The sequence below is a fragment of the Nesoenas mayeri genome, assembly GCF_963082525.1.
Source record: "Nesoenas mayeri genome assembly, chromosome: 16".
Classification (NCBI taxonomy): Eukaryota; Metazoa; Chordata; class Aves; order Columbiformes; family Columbidae; genus Nesoenas; species Nesoenas mayeri.
In genome coordinates this window covers 4,210,811-4,225,220 of record NC_137562.1, presented here as the reverse complement: position 1 = coordinate 4,225,220, position 14,410 = coordinate 4,210,811, and the positions used below count along the sequence as shown (strand labels likewise).

At 47.6% G+C, this 14,410-nt stretch overlaps 1 protein-coding gene across 1 annotated transcript; it reads left to right on the top strand.

Moving 5' to 3' along the window:
• Window positions 1–255: 255 nt before the first annotated feature.
• SALL4 (spalt like transcription factor 4) lies at window positions 256–13,315 on the top strand (the record flags this gene model as incomplete). The annotated part of the gene is made up of 4 exons (XM_080354617.1): window positions 256–325; window positions 8,319–10,853; window positions 11,487–11,794; window positions 12,893–13,315. The coding sequence occupies 4 exons, from the start codon at window positions 256–258 to the stop codon at window positions 13,313–13,315; spliced, it is 3,336 nt and encodes a 1,111-aa protein (XP_080210743.1).
• Between the last annotated feature and the right edge of the window lie 1,095 nt (window positions 13,316–14,410).

Sequence of the window (14,410 nt, the reverse complement as noted above, 5' to 3'; positions counted from 1 at the left end):
CGGGCCGGGCAGAGACTACATCGCCCAGCGTGCCCCGCTGCGCCCGGATCAATGGACCTTATTTGAATAATCTGTGAGCCCTTGGACTCAGGCCAATCAGCTGTCAGGGACCCATGATAAATCGCAATGCATTATTGATAATCATAATTACTCTGACATGCGCATTCCGCCCAATGGGGGTAATTTCCCAACTCTAGGAATTTGTTGTGAAGAGGAAAATAATTGCTACTATTTTGCTCCCGATGCTGGTGCACCATGTCGCGACGGAAGCAGGCGAAGCCCCAGCACATCAACTCGGAGGAGCAGCCCCCAGATGCTGCAAGTGGTAAGGCGCAAGGGAAGGCGCGGAGCCGCGGCGGGTCCCAACTTTCCTGATGCGCGGAGGAGGCGGCCGGGGCGGCGAGGAGCGCTTGCCGGGGGGCTTTTTCCACCATCGTGCTTCACCCCCCGCTCCTTTCCCACCCCAGAGCCCGACCTCCAGCTCCTCTCAGGCTTTTGGAGGCGTTTAAATCCCCGCGCCCCTGCGGAGCCCCAACGCGGTGTTGTTCCGCGGGGTAGTGCGGTGCACCGACCCCTCGTTGTTTCTCGGGGGGGTAGGGGGGTCTCGGCGCGGAGCTGCCCGAGGGGTCCCTCGCCCTGCCCGGCTGGCGGCCCCCAACGCCCCGCACCGCCCCCCCCCTGCCCTGGTCCCGCGGAACCTACGCCGGTTCCCGCGTGGGGGGCGCACGGCGGGCCCCGCTGCGCTCGAGGTGCAGCCTCATGGGAGGTGAACCCCAAAGCCTCCCTAGGGCGGAAGGGATGGGGGGTGGGGGGGGGCAAACAGGGTAGGGGGGGGAGAGAGAGAGGAAGGAATTGCGAATAGTCTTCGCAGGGGTAAGAAGTGGCTGGAGTTTGGTTTTCCCGATCTATTTAGCACTTTCTCGGTAGTTATATGAGGATTTTTGTGGGGCTTTAAAAAAAAAAGGCGCTCGGACTATTTTCGTTGGAGATCACAATCGCCCTGGACCTTTTGTAGCTTGACCTCCAGCCATCTTTGATTTCCGACTTCCTAAAATAACTCCGGTGAGCTAATGTGGGGTGTGCGTGAGCGCTTTGTATTTGGGCGATGTGGGAGATTTCGCTACCGCAAATCAGTGTTCCTCCTTTTAGGGAAGCTCGCAGCCCTTTCCCTTGCTTAAGGGACGAGGAAAGTATACATTTGCGCTCAAATTAGCCCTGAGCTCCCGGTGGGGGTGGGCGTGCAGGGGAAGGGGTGGAGGGGACACTCGCCTGCCGGTGTCCCCCACGGGAGCGAGGAAGGGTCAGGGCTGCTGGGCCGTGTCCAGTTTTCCTCCACGGAGCAGCATCTTCCCGCGGGGGCTGCCCGGAGCTGGGCTGCGGGGGGGCTGGCGGCCCCTGGGCTGAGGTGCCGGCTTTGCCCCGCTCTTTGCGCTCTCGGTGCCCGTCCTGCTCCGAAACGAAAGTGGAGGCAGGAGGGGCACGTCCCATGTGAGGAATAGGAGGCTGGTGGGGAGCCGACCTGGGCTTCGTTTGTTAGGAGTTGTTGTGGTCCTTGTGCCCAAACGCTTCTATACGACCCCCAAGAACTTTTTTGGGGGGTTCTCTGCCTTCCTAAGGGACTGATTTTGTGTGGGGTTTTTCCACCTCTAGAACTGATCAATACCAATGCGCATTACAGGAGCTGCTTATTCCCAGCCCGCAGGAGGTTCGGGTTCTTAATTTTTTCCTCCTCCCCCCCTCTCTTCTTTCAGTCGAAATGTGCAATTGTTGGGTCCGGTTAATGGTGACTTAAGAAACAGCAAGCTGGCCAGAAGGCAATAAATCCCATGTTTAATGCATGACTGTTTTCCTTTGTGCATATGGTTAGGTTGGGGGATGGAGGTGATGTTTCCACATGTAAATCTCTGCCCACTGCTGGAAAGCCACCTCCGGGTCTGCGCTGAAACAAAAGGGTTAATAACTCCTGATGCGGCCTGCTTGGGGCGGGGGAGGTGTGCAGGGAGGGGAGGATCGCTACACACCGTGCTCTCCGGGGCAATGGCCAGCTGCTTTTTTGTTGTTGCTGTTGGGGCTTCCCCCCCGCTTCTAACAAAACCCTGGATGAAATTCCCTCCGGGAGCCCGGGCAGCGATTGCACTGGCCGAGGAGAACCTGGCGAAGCTCTGGCCCCGCCGGGGATTTTGGGGCTTCTCCTGCCGCCTTGGATGGGGGCATCTCTTGTGGGTCGGGGGGGGCGCGGTGCTGCCGTGCGCCGCCCCGCGGCCGCGCTCGCCGGGACCCTTCGCTGGGGTGCGGGGACAACGGGGGGTCCGCCCGGAGGCGGCGGCCGGTGCGGGTCCCTGCGCTGAAACCCCTTCCTGCGGGATCTGCGTTTCTGTTTTCAGAAGCAAAAATCGCGGCTGCGGCTCCCATGCCTCTTATCGCCCTCAAATCTCCAAAATAGTCTCGATATTCACCACTCCAGGTGTGCCCGTAAATAACAAGTGATGAAGCTGCATAACAAAGTCGAAATACCGCAGGGATTTGTCTGGGACATTATCGAGTATATACATAATCGTAATAATAAAATCAAGCTCTTATCTCCTCTTTTGCAAGTGGTTTTCTTTTTTTTTGCAAAGCGATTTGTGACCCACCTCTGTGAACAATGCAGCGTGTTAAGAAACGGTTCTGCTAACCTGGTGATCAATTAACAGGTCAAAAAATCAGCAGGTGGTCACTGGAGAATAATACTACATACTGAAAATTAGCATTTTCACAAAGGGGTTGAAAATGCCCATTGTGCTGGATTGCTGCCATTAAATATCTGATTCATTCCTAAAAAATACAGTATCAAACCGCAACTTTTTCTCAGGGTAAAATTAGAGATTTCCTTTATTTAAATCCCTGGTTCGTCCTTTGAGCTCTGCAGAAGTGGAGAGGGGGGTGTTTAACGAGGAAAGACAAGGGGTTTTGGTGGTTTTCTTTATTTTATATTAGGTTTTCTGCAGCTCCCGTCGTCGGGGAAGGCGGGTGGGGCAGCATCTCCCCGGCCGTGTCCTGGGCTGCGCAGCCGGGGTGTTGCAGCGGTGTGCTGGGTGAGAGTGCCTGGGAGCTGGAGGGGGGGCGATGCCCGGCTTATTTTTCCTTTTACGTAAGTGAAACATTATATTGGTTGTAGTGATGAAGCCCTTTTTCTGGGCTCGGCGGCATGTGACGTTTTGACAGAGCTGCTGCTCTAACCTTTGCCTCCTCCTGCTTGCTGTGGGTGGTAAGTTGATGTCAGGCTTACAATTAGGACTCTCATGCAATTGACCTTGGCAGCGGGGTTTGTGCCGTTTAGCTCGGTCTTAAACACTGTACTAGTGTTAAGTGTGGTCCGGGGCCGCCGCCTTTACAGCTGTGGGAGGACCGGCCGCCGCGGAGGCAGCGCTGCCGCGCAGGTAGGGCGGCGGGCGGGTGGCCCCTGCTGCCGCTTATTGGGGCAACCTCTGCTTTTTGGGCGTTATTTCTTCAAGCAAGTTCGGGTTTTGCTTTAAAAAAATAATGATGGGTGGTGTGTGGGTTGCTGTTCGCGCTCAGGTGGATGCTGGTCGGGGGGAGGCCGCGCTCCGGGGGTGGCCCCGCCTGGCAGCACCGCCCGGGGGCGGCCGGTTCCCCGCAAAGCCGGGCGGGCAGCAGTGCCCTCCACCGACCGGCGCCGGGACGCGGCCGCGCTGCAGCCTCCGGGGGTGTGTGTGCGCCTGGGCAGGTAACTCGCAGACATTTTATAAAAGGGGTTTGTCACGGCTGCCTCAACTTCGGGGGGGTTTGGAGCGCTTTGGAACGACTTGAGGTTGGTAGAGCGGGGAGGGGGCGCCTGCACTACCAGCGCCGTGCCCTCCATCTTAACCTTGCCTCCGTGTTTTAACACTTTTTGCTCTTCAGATGCTTTTTTTTCCACAATATTTTGCCCATTCTCTTTGGTAGGTGGACCATCAAAATGGTGACTCAGGGGCATAATAACAAAAAAATCAAATAAAGCCTTGAGAAGCAACTTGAAAGCACGTGAAACATTAATTGTTAGGTGTAACACGTTTCTGGCTCATTCTTGGGTAGAAAAATGCTGCTGATAAATATGGTGTAGAAAACACCAAGGGTCTGGGATATTTCCATCAGTAGTTTTGTATTTTGCTTATCTCAAGGAGGTGATTTTTTCATGGTTAAAGAAAATGTTTTGATCGGTGTTTTATGGTGAAAGAAGGAAAAATTTGGCCAGTTTTAAGTCCTCGCTTTTCAGCTGGAAAGAGGAAAAAAATCGGGCAATCACAATGCCTGAGAGCAACAGGGAGATGATGGCAGAAGTTTTCATGACCAAAACTGGAGTAGATAGTTGCTGATCCTTCATGAGTTAATTTTAACTGGGGAAGTTCATGGCTATGTTAATTTTAAAGTTGAAATAGTTGATCAAATGTTGTCTGTGGAAAAAGTAAGCTCACCAAAGGTATTAAACTTTTGGGGAAAAAAGAAAAGGGGACTGGGGGGACACAAACTTGAGCTCTGACCATTTCCTCCCAACTCAAGTGAAATATAATTTTATCACAGCTGAAAAAAGTCACTAATTGCTGAGCTGAGTGGTCGATCAGCAGCACTCTTTTTGAAATCACATCAAACCAGACAAGATTTATTTCACTCCTCTTTTACTGGTTCCCTCAAAAAAAAAATTAATTCGAGCTGTGTGGATTTTATCAGCCTTCCTTGTCGATGACCGACTTGTCCTACACAATAGTGGATTTTTTCCATCCATTTGCCAGTGATTCAATCTAACCCCCCTGCTGGGTTTACTGCATTCTTCTAACTTATTGGATAACTAGATGCTGAGAGATAACATTCCTGAAATTCGGGGGTGGGGAGATAAAAAAAAGTAGAAGTCTTATCCCTAGGAAGCCTTTGGAGAGGGGTAAGTGAAGTGCACAAGCAATGGTTGTGGCGGGGCCCTGTGTTTCTCAGTAAATCCTCGTACAGTACGGACAGAGCTGCCTGCACAGGGAGGCTCCTTTGCAGAGAAAACCCCACGTTTTCAGACCGTTAAGTTCATGTCAGTGATAAGTGCGGAGGGGGCGGGCAGCACAGGGGTTTGGGTGAATGAGGTGCTCTGATTGCAGGGGCTCTGTGCCCCTTCGGGGCTGGAGAGAGGATGTAGCTAGAAATCAAGATGAAGAGTTTCAGAGAAGCTGTTTGGTTTCTTTTTTTTTAAAGAAACAACAAATTGCTCCTGTGTTATTCCAGCTGCTACACGATAGTCAAGCATCCTGCTTCTGCTGAATGTATCTTAAAAACATGCTTTTTGAGGTAGGGGAAGCTATTTTCCCTTCGACCTTAGAAAATAGTACAATAAAGCAGGACTCTTCTCTACTTGTCATGCAGGGACTTGAATTTCATTGAAGTCCTGAGCTAGTGCCTTACAGACAGGGAAACTGGAGACAGAACTGTGTGAGTGTGCAGGGCTGTGCTAACCTGCTGCTGCTGAACACAGGTGCCTTCAATTTACTGCCGTTTCTTTCTCTGAGGTGGCAACTGGTCCTTAGGACCAGGGACATTAGTCCTGGAGCTCCCCAGAGTTGTGAATATTAGGAGTGTGGAGCCTGCTGGAGTTTGGAGAAGGGAGCTTTGAATTTAGTGTGGTATTATCGGTGGAAAAGTGGGAAAATAAGAAAGTACTATCAAGTGAAGTGGAGATAAATGATCAGAGGCTTTGAAGCAGTTTAAGTTGGAGGACTTGTCTAGGGGTAGTTATCCTGGAATATCTCCTTGGGGGCTGGGGAACAGTCTTTTCATGCAGACATTTCTACTCCACTTGAAACATTTTGCATGGCCACTCCAGAGGTGCAAACTACAGCATGAAATACATCTGCTTATGGAGAGATGGTGGAAGGAAGAGCTTTGTGCTACCTGAAGTAAAACCTAAGGTTATTTTGCAACATGAGGGAACTGTATAGTGGAGCCTGGGAGACTGGAGTGTTGAAGCCCTAAATGCTGAAGGATTTGGGAAAAAGGTTTTGATGCTTTAGCCTGTTCTGTGAGATAACTGTTGGATGGAAGTAGGTAGGAAAGTAGTCAAGGAAATACCTTTCAACTCAGTGTACAGTGTAGTTATGGAAGCTTCTTGCCTTTTTTCCAACACTAGTGCTTTCTTTGCCATTGCATCTCCTCAGACTCTTGCAAAGATGAGTTTAAAAACATCCATTCTTGACCTCAGATGACCCTATTTATTGACCAAGTTCTGAATCATGTACTTCTTGTCTGCAGACTAGATTTCTACGTATATTTTTCTATGGAGTCAAATCAACTTTAGAGACATCAATTTAGTGATATTTGGGGTGGGAAATGTATGCTAAAACTACGTTTTTAGTATTGTTTCCTTGTGGAAGTTGTTTGGGCTGAAGGAGGGGGAAAAAAGTTTAATTCTCCCCATTTAGACATGAGGGATTGAAACAGTTTTGATCAAATCTGTGCTGAGAAAACCTTTCCTCCCTGTTCAAGGACTTGTAACCCCGAAATGTACGTGATTAACAGAATCACATAAATATAGATTTGGATTTATGGTTCTCTGGACCATAGCATAACAGGCCTCCAATTCTTCCTTTTTTTAGTTGATCAAGTTTTGTCTTTTTAAAAAATTAACTTTCACATGCACTCTCCATCACTCAGTATTTAACAGTTAAAGCTTGATTTGTTGAATATATATACAATACCCGTGTTAACCTAACAAACGTCAACATTTGCAATATCCTCCCTTTCAGAGCTTTGACGCTACCCCTAAACAGTAAGTCAACATGCTTGAGTTGTTGCTTGGACATGCTTCCCCTCCACCCTGCAATGTACAGGATATACACATGTATCAGATGTGCGGTTCGGTTACACCTTTAAAATGAAAGCCACAAGTAGCTCCTGTGCTTGCAGAGTCTTTGGTTCCCCTTGTAAAATGGTGTGGGCTGTTCATGTGGAACCGGAGCTGAGCCCCAAGTGAATTACTGGACATGCAAGACCTGAATAGAAGAGATCTCGTAATGCAGGTTCTCAGCTGAGGTCTGCAATGTGTCCTGCTGGGTGTGCGGGACGTGACGCACTTGGTTACTGCACCCTTGGCACCCATCAAAATTGGACCAATTAATGTGAGTTCCAAGGCATTTCGGCTGGTGGGGGCTGTAATACAGCCACAGTCCTTCCCGCTTCCCCTCAGCCGCATGAGCCTCAAGTTTTACCCCCTGAACGCTCCCTCCTCCCGTGCCCCGAATGCTTGCCTGCCTCAAGCTGGGGGTGAGTTTGTTGTTTAAAGATGGCTAGACTGAGCAAAAACATCCTGTTTTGGTTTAGAATTTCTCTTAACCTCTCTTCCCATTCTGATATATCCCCAACTTATTTTTTTTTCCTCTCTGTCCGTGTGGAAATCGTGCTCAGTCTAATCTGTGGGGCACAGGTGGAGGAAGAGCAGGAGTGGACCTGTAGACCAGCTTTGCTTTCCCTCCCCCTCCCTAAAAGCGGGCGAGTTGCGGATGCAGCTAAACAGGGTGTCCTGAGCCCATCTGAAACAACTGTGTATGTTTTGCAAGCAGGACTTGTTGCTTTGCTCTTTAATAATCATCAGCATCAGCGTAGGCTCATACCTACCTGTGGGGTTCTGTAAGTTAATCGTCTTTTCTTTACTACTGTGGCTTTTTAGAGGTTGCTTTTTTACGTGAGTGTGCTTTTGAAGTATTTAGAAGCTAATATTGGACTTACTTTTGCTTTTGTCAGCCCTCTTCGGTAGGAATTACTTCCATAATGGTGGAATGAAAGTTAAACAACTCAGTGTAGATCAGTGTACAATTAAGAACTGCTCTGGAGTTCCTGTATTAACAATCTTATATGAATTTATGAGGGATGGTTAACAAGGAGTTATAACCGGAAGTACAAACACAAAATAAGCTTATGCGATGCTTTGCTTAGCATTATGATACTTTCTCTGTCTTCCTTGGGCTGTGTTCCTTTTAAGGGCTTTTGCAGGTGCTATAGCTGCCTTCCTGTACTGTTCCATTTTTACTTGTATAAAGGGAATTGTGATAAACCTCTTTCCATTGAGTCTTGTTGAGATTCCTTTTATGTTATTATCTTTATTGAAAACAGAACTGAGATGCAGATTTCTTTGGGGCTGAAAATGACTTGGCAGTTAACAAAGAACAAGGCTTCACATTGATCTGTAAACTTGATTCCAATGTCTTGTATCTTTAACTCGCAACATAAGTGAAGTTGGTGATCTTAAGAATAGGAAATACTCAAGTCTAAATCGAGCTATTAATAATGTGACTTTCTTTTGTTTTAAGGGAGTCCACAAGACGTCCCAGGTGACAGAGATGGTGAAATGAGTTCCAAAAGGTGCCGCATGGAGGAGACTAAAATCTGTGAGAAATGCTGTGCAGAATTCTTTGATCTCTCTGAATTCCTTGAGCATAAGAAAAATTGCACTAAAAATCCACCTGTTCTAATCATGAATGACAGTGAGGGAACAGTACCCCCTGAAAGCTTCTCTGAAGCTTCTCTAGGGAGCTTTTCAAGTGATCGAATGGATAGCAGGACACGCAAGGACATTCAGGCAAAGAGCTGCACTGGTTCTATGGAAAAGAGAGAAGGAAAAATGGATGCTGAATCAGTAGGAGGAATGTACCTTAAAATAGAACCCCCCATCACGCCTACGGCTCCTGGGCTGAGCTATCTACCAAAATCCAAAGTACCAAACACTAATGTGACTTTGCAGACGATACGCGGCACTAAGGTGGCTGTGAACCAGCGGACCTCCGATGCCATCTCCTCTTCGGCAGCCGGTTTCAATGCTATCCCCATGATCCTGGAGCAGCTTGTGTGTTTGCAGCAGCAGCAACTTCAGCAAATTCAGCTGACAGAGCAAATCCGCATTCAGATTGCCATGATGGCTCCCCACGCCCTGCATCCTTCCATAGCAGCTGCTACTGATCCGCTGAAAGCTCTGGGTGCTCACATGTCTCAGCAGCTCTCGGCTGCTGTTGCTTTAATCGGACAAAAAGCTGGAAGCCAGAGCCTATCACTGGAATCCTTGAAGCAAGGAAAACTACCTCATTCTAACACTGGCGTTGCGGCGGCCGGCTCGCTGGCTGCCGGCCTTTCCTCCTCCTTCCCCTTGAAGCCGGAGGTGAGCAGAAGCCTCCCCGGCTCCATTTCTCGGTTCCCAAATCCTTTGCTACCTCAGTCATCCAACTCCGTCATCTTCCAAAATCCGCTTTCTGCTGTTTCTTCTGTGATCGATTCCTCAAAGAAGGGGAAGGGAAAACCTCCCAACATTAGCGTGTCTGAAAGCAAACCGAATGCAGAAGAGCCGTTCTTCAAACACAAGTGTAAATTCTGCGGCAAAGTCTTTGGCAATGACAGTGCACTGCAGATTCACCTCCGTTCCCACACTGGTGAAAGACCCTACAAGTGTAACATTTGTGGTAACCGCTTCACAACCAAAGGAAACCTTAAAGTGCATTTTCAGCGCCACAAAGACAAATACCCCCATATAAAGATGAATCCTTACCCAGTTCCTGAGCACCTGGACAATGTTCCCACTAGCACTGGAATCCCGTATGGGATGTCTGTGCCACTGGATGAGTCTAACCTAATTGTGGATAGCAAACCTGTCCTAACAACTCTGCCTACCTCTGCAGCCACCAGTGCACCTCAGGCCATCTCCAGCCTCGCGGGCATTAAGGAGTCTCTGCCTGGAACGTTCTCAAGTGACCTGCAGTCCAGGCCTTCTCCAGAAAGCGAGGGTGGCTCATCCTCATCGGGGATGGTTGGTCATGAATCTGGAACAGAGCAGAACTTGAGTTCACCGCAAGCTGCCTGCAGCGTGAGCATCTTCCATGTCAGCGGGTCAAACGAGCAAGGCTCAGAAACATCGAAGCTCCAGCAGCTGGTTGAAAATATTGAAAAATCCACTGCTGACCCCAATGAGTGCCTCATCTGCCACAGAGTGCTGAGCTGCCAGAGTTCACTCAAAATGCATTATCGTACTCACACTGGAGAGAGGCCATTCAAGTGTAAAATCTGTGGCCGTGCCTTCTCCACTAAAGGGAACCTTAAAACTCATTATGGTGTCCACCGGGCCAATACTCCTTTGAAGATGCAACATTCATGTCCCATTTGTCAGAAGAAGTTTACAAATGCAGTTGTGTTGCAGCAGCATATCCGCATGCATATGGGGGGACAAATACCCAATACACCAATCCCGGAAAGCAGCTGTGACAGTACTGATGTGGACCCTACTGTGGCTGAGAAGAACGGAGACGTTAGTCGCCCAGATGAGACCGTGGAAAGCATAGAGATGGAAGAAGACCTGGACTCTCAGGATGGCCCTAGGAGTTCTTCAAAACCTCCTACTCCGTATGATGCACAATCAGAATCTCCAGCCACAGCAGCCGGCTTCTCTGGTATTGCAGCACTGGAGAATCAAATGAAGATCGTCAGCTCCGCTTTGAACTTGCAGCGGCAAAGCAGCTTGAAGTCTAGTGACAATGGCTCGGCAGAAAGTGATGGCATGACAAACGATTCGTCTTCTGTGGCAGGAGATCCAGATTACCAGAACGGCAGGAGTCCTGCTGCCTCCGAGTCTGCGTCACTCCAGGCTCTGTCCCCGGCCAACAGCCAAGCTGAGAGCGTAAGGTCAAAGTCACCTAGCTTCAACAATCAAGAAGATGCAGGCACGGGAAATAAATCAGAAGGTCCTGAGAATGCACCTGCAGAAATGGAAGGGGTCGTTGGTGCTTTGGATTTAACTTACGGCAATATTGGTCGAAAGGTTATTAAAGAAGAACCCGGGTTACACTTTGCAAATGGAGAATATGGTGAGTAACACAAAATGCTGGCACTAACCTTGGGTGAGGTAGCAGAATTGAAGGAAATCCATCTCTAAAAGGGTGAACAGGGGTCCAGACCTCCTCAGCTTTCCCCTCTTCCTCCTCCTACAGTAGGAGAGGGAACATGCCCTGGAAAGTTTCCCTGACTGTCAGACTCCTGTTGTCTGACTGCTGTCATCTCCTGCAAGGGCAAGCATACAAGGTCCTTAATATAAAGAAAACCTATACATGCTTACTGTCATTCATAGCCTCACCTGATGCATCCATGCTTGTGTTTCATGGAAAGCTGCTTAACCCAAGAATGTGGCATTACAACTGTGGGATCTTTTGTGGGATTTTTGAGCTCTTCAGCGCTGAGGGTGATATTGATTTAAATTTGACATCAAAGTGAGACTTTCTAACTCTGAAGCTCACCAGCAAAAGTAGGGACGAACTGATTTCTTTCAGAGCATCTTACTTAGCAAGTGAAGTAGCAGCCCTACTGCCTGGCTTTGGTGGGCTTGGCAGGAATGCTCTTCAGGCAGGTGCAGCTCCAAAGGCAGGGCCTCTGGTATCTTAGCCAGATTTAAGCTTGGAAGCAGGAGGAGGTTGGGATAAGTGTTATCTTTGCTTTCTTTCCAGGTCGAAGTAGTATTCCAGCTGCTTTTGTTAGAGCCCCACCAGCCCTCATAAAGATGGAGATGCCCAGCGAGCGTCCCATCAGCACTAGCCATTTCATTGGCCCACCAGCTCTCTCCCCTGGTGTTGCCCCTCTCCTCGTGCCACGACCGAAATTCTGCCGCCCCGCCAAACAGCACATCTGCACTACGTGTGGGAAGAACTTCTCCTCCGCCAGCGCCCTTCAGATTCATGAACGGACCCATACAGGTGAAAAGCCATTTGCCTGCACCATCTGTGGGAGAGCATTCACGACAAAAGGAAACCTGAAGGTAAGTTGTCTCTTAAGTTGTGATCTCCTTTGTCGGGGAAGTCCTAGCAGAGAGGGAAAGACTATTGCCAATCTTCATCCTGCCTTTGGGGACAAATTTGATTTTCTTTTGGTTCCTCAAATGGTTATCTTTGACTTTTGTCTCTCCTTCCTGTGTTTCTTCACACAACTGGATAAACAGTGTACCAAGATTACCCACAGAAGTCTTTACTTTCCTTTTTGTATGGTAAGAAAGGCTTAGCCCTTACTAAGGAGATTGGTTTATTTTTGTGTGGACTTGGATGTGTCAAGACATAAACATTTCATTGACCGAATTCTACAAAATGATGCCTACAGAATACATGTGTTACACTGCACTGCTTGAAACACCATGCAGGACAAGGAGCGATAAAACTGAGAGGATAATCCTGAGACAGCACAAAGTACTTAGGGATTTTTGCATCTAAGCACTTGCTGAAGAAGTCCTGCAAGTCTTTCCTTATTGTAAGATTAATCCGTCTGCCCTGTAAGGGGCTTTCAGCTCCCTCCCTTGCACAGGGGCTTCTCCTTTCCCATGAGAACCTCTTTGAGCTCTTCAGTCCTCTTGCATAAATGCTGATGGGGAGGGAAAATACTCTGCAGTTGGTGGACAGTCACTTGTAGGGACCATTAGGTTACCACTATGTTTGTGGTGTGGAAGATTTTTAGCTCAGGTGTAACATCTCTTCCAAATTCCTTGGTGAGTTGTTTTTTTTTTCTTGTGTTAACTAAGTTTTTTCCAATGTAGTCTGTTCCCAGCAAATAATGTGGCTTTTATTTTTTGGAGGGTAGGGAGGCACCTCTGCCACCATCACTGACAGTAAGTGTGAAAACACAGCCCTACCAGCGCTTCAGCGGTAAACTCTAGAGAGCCATGGTGATGTGGGGCAGTAGAATGACTGTATCTTACACGTGCCAGGAAGAGAACAAAGACAAGAATTAGCCAGATTAAATACTTACCTGAATGCAAGTGGTGTATGTGTGACTTCTTTTGAGCAACTTGGCTGTAAGCGGAGTAGAACTTGGGTATACCATATAACTGCAGTATTAACGATTCCCTACTTTTTTTCCCCTCTGGAAGGTCCATGTAGGAACTCACATGTGGAATAACTCTGCCAGGCGGGGAAGAAGGCTTTCGATTGATAACCCCATGGCCCTGCTGGGGAATGATCCCAAGAAGGTATCTGAAATGTTTCCGAAGGATATAATGCCTCCTTCAGTGAGCATTGACCCCACTGTGTGGAATCAGTACGCAGCGGTACTCAGCAATGGCATAGCAATGAAGACTAACGAGATCTCGGTGATCCAGAGCGGTGGCTTACCGACCCTTCCAGTCACCATTGGGGGCAGTTCGTCAATAAATACCGCTACGGTCTCCAAAACAGATGGAACCCAGTCTGGGACTGGTTCTGATACGGAGAAGGCCAGTGGTGCTGCTGCAGACAATGTGCCAAAACACCAGTTCCCTCACTTCATGGAGGAGAACAAAATTGCTGTTAGTTAAAAACTCTAGTGAAGTTGACGTACAGAAAGAACAAATATATATATACACAAACATATATTTTTAAGAGATTCCACTTCAGCCTCCTATTTTCCTATTGACGTGCAAATGATTTTATGGTTGTCTTTGTAAGAGTTGCCCAGAGTACAATCATGATATTGCTTTGCAAATAGTAAATAATAAATAAAGAATAGGATTTCCTTCTATTTGGAAAGATGCGGGTCTTGCAAAGTAGTTCTTACGTGTGACTTTAATGTGTACAGCCTTACAAAAGTTTCTACAACTTGAAATTCCAAAGGTTAGAATATTTACCTCTTTGTTTAGAGTGGAATACTTGGGGGTTTTGAATAGAGTGGAAGTAACCTACTGTTGATGGAAAAGCTTCTATTTACTGATGAGAAATAAAAACTATTAATGCGGGTAAATATCCTAGAATGTCTGCCACCCTCTTAGAAATAGTTTTTCTGTTTGGATTTTTGGCTCTATGGTTTCTGAATGTACTTTTTACTATAATGGCTATAAAAACTACCAAAAAAATATATTTTTCAATTCCTTTTTTGCCTCAGAAGTTCTGTGGAAAGAAAGTTGCTGTTTTTCTTTAATCACTGCTCGTGAGGAATTAATTCTCTGTTTTGTTGACTGCTGCTTATTTAATACTACTACTAGGACAGTCCTTCAAGTATAGTGCCAAAACTCCTACTTCCAAAGATGTGCAGTTTTTCCTAGATGTTTTATTTCCATACCAAGAGCCCCAAACAAGCATGGGTGGGTATGTATATACTTCTTTTCCTCCTCTCTTGAAAGGGAAGACTTGCCTTGGGAAGTCAGGTCTAAAAGCTCTGCAAGGAATCTCAGGTGACTGTTGCAATTGGGCATGGGAACTGGTTTCCTTAGCAAGAGACTTTTTTTTATTTTTATTTTGTTTTCATTTGAGTAATTTAGATCAGTCTGTGTAAACCTGTATTTAAATATGAAGTATTAATGCTTAGGTTAAATGTTTTGTGGGTTTTTGGATGTCATTCCTACTCTGGTCATTAAGTTTCTTGGTGGTTTGTGAAATTGCATTCTACCAAAATGGTAATTAATGATCCATGTGTA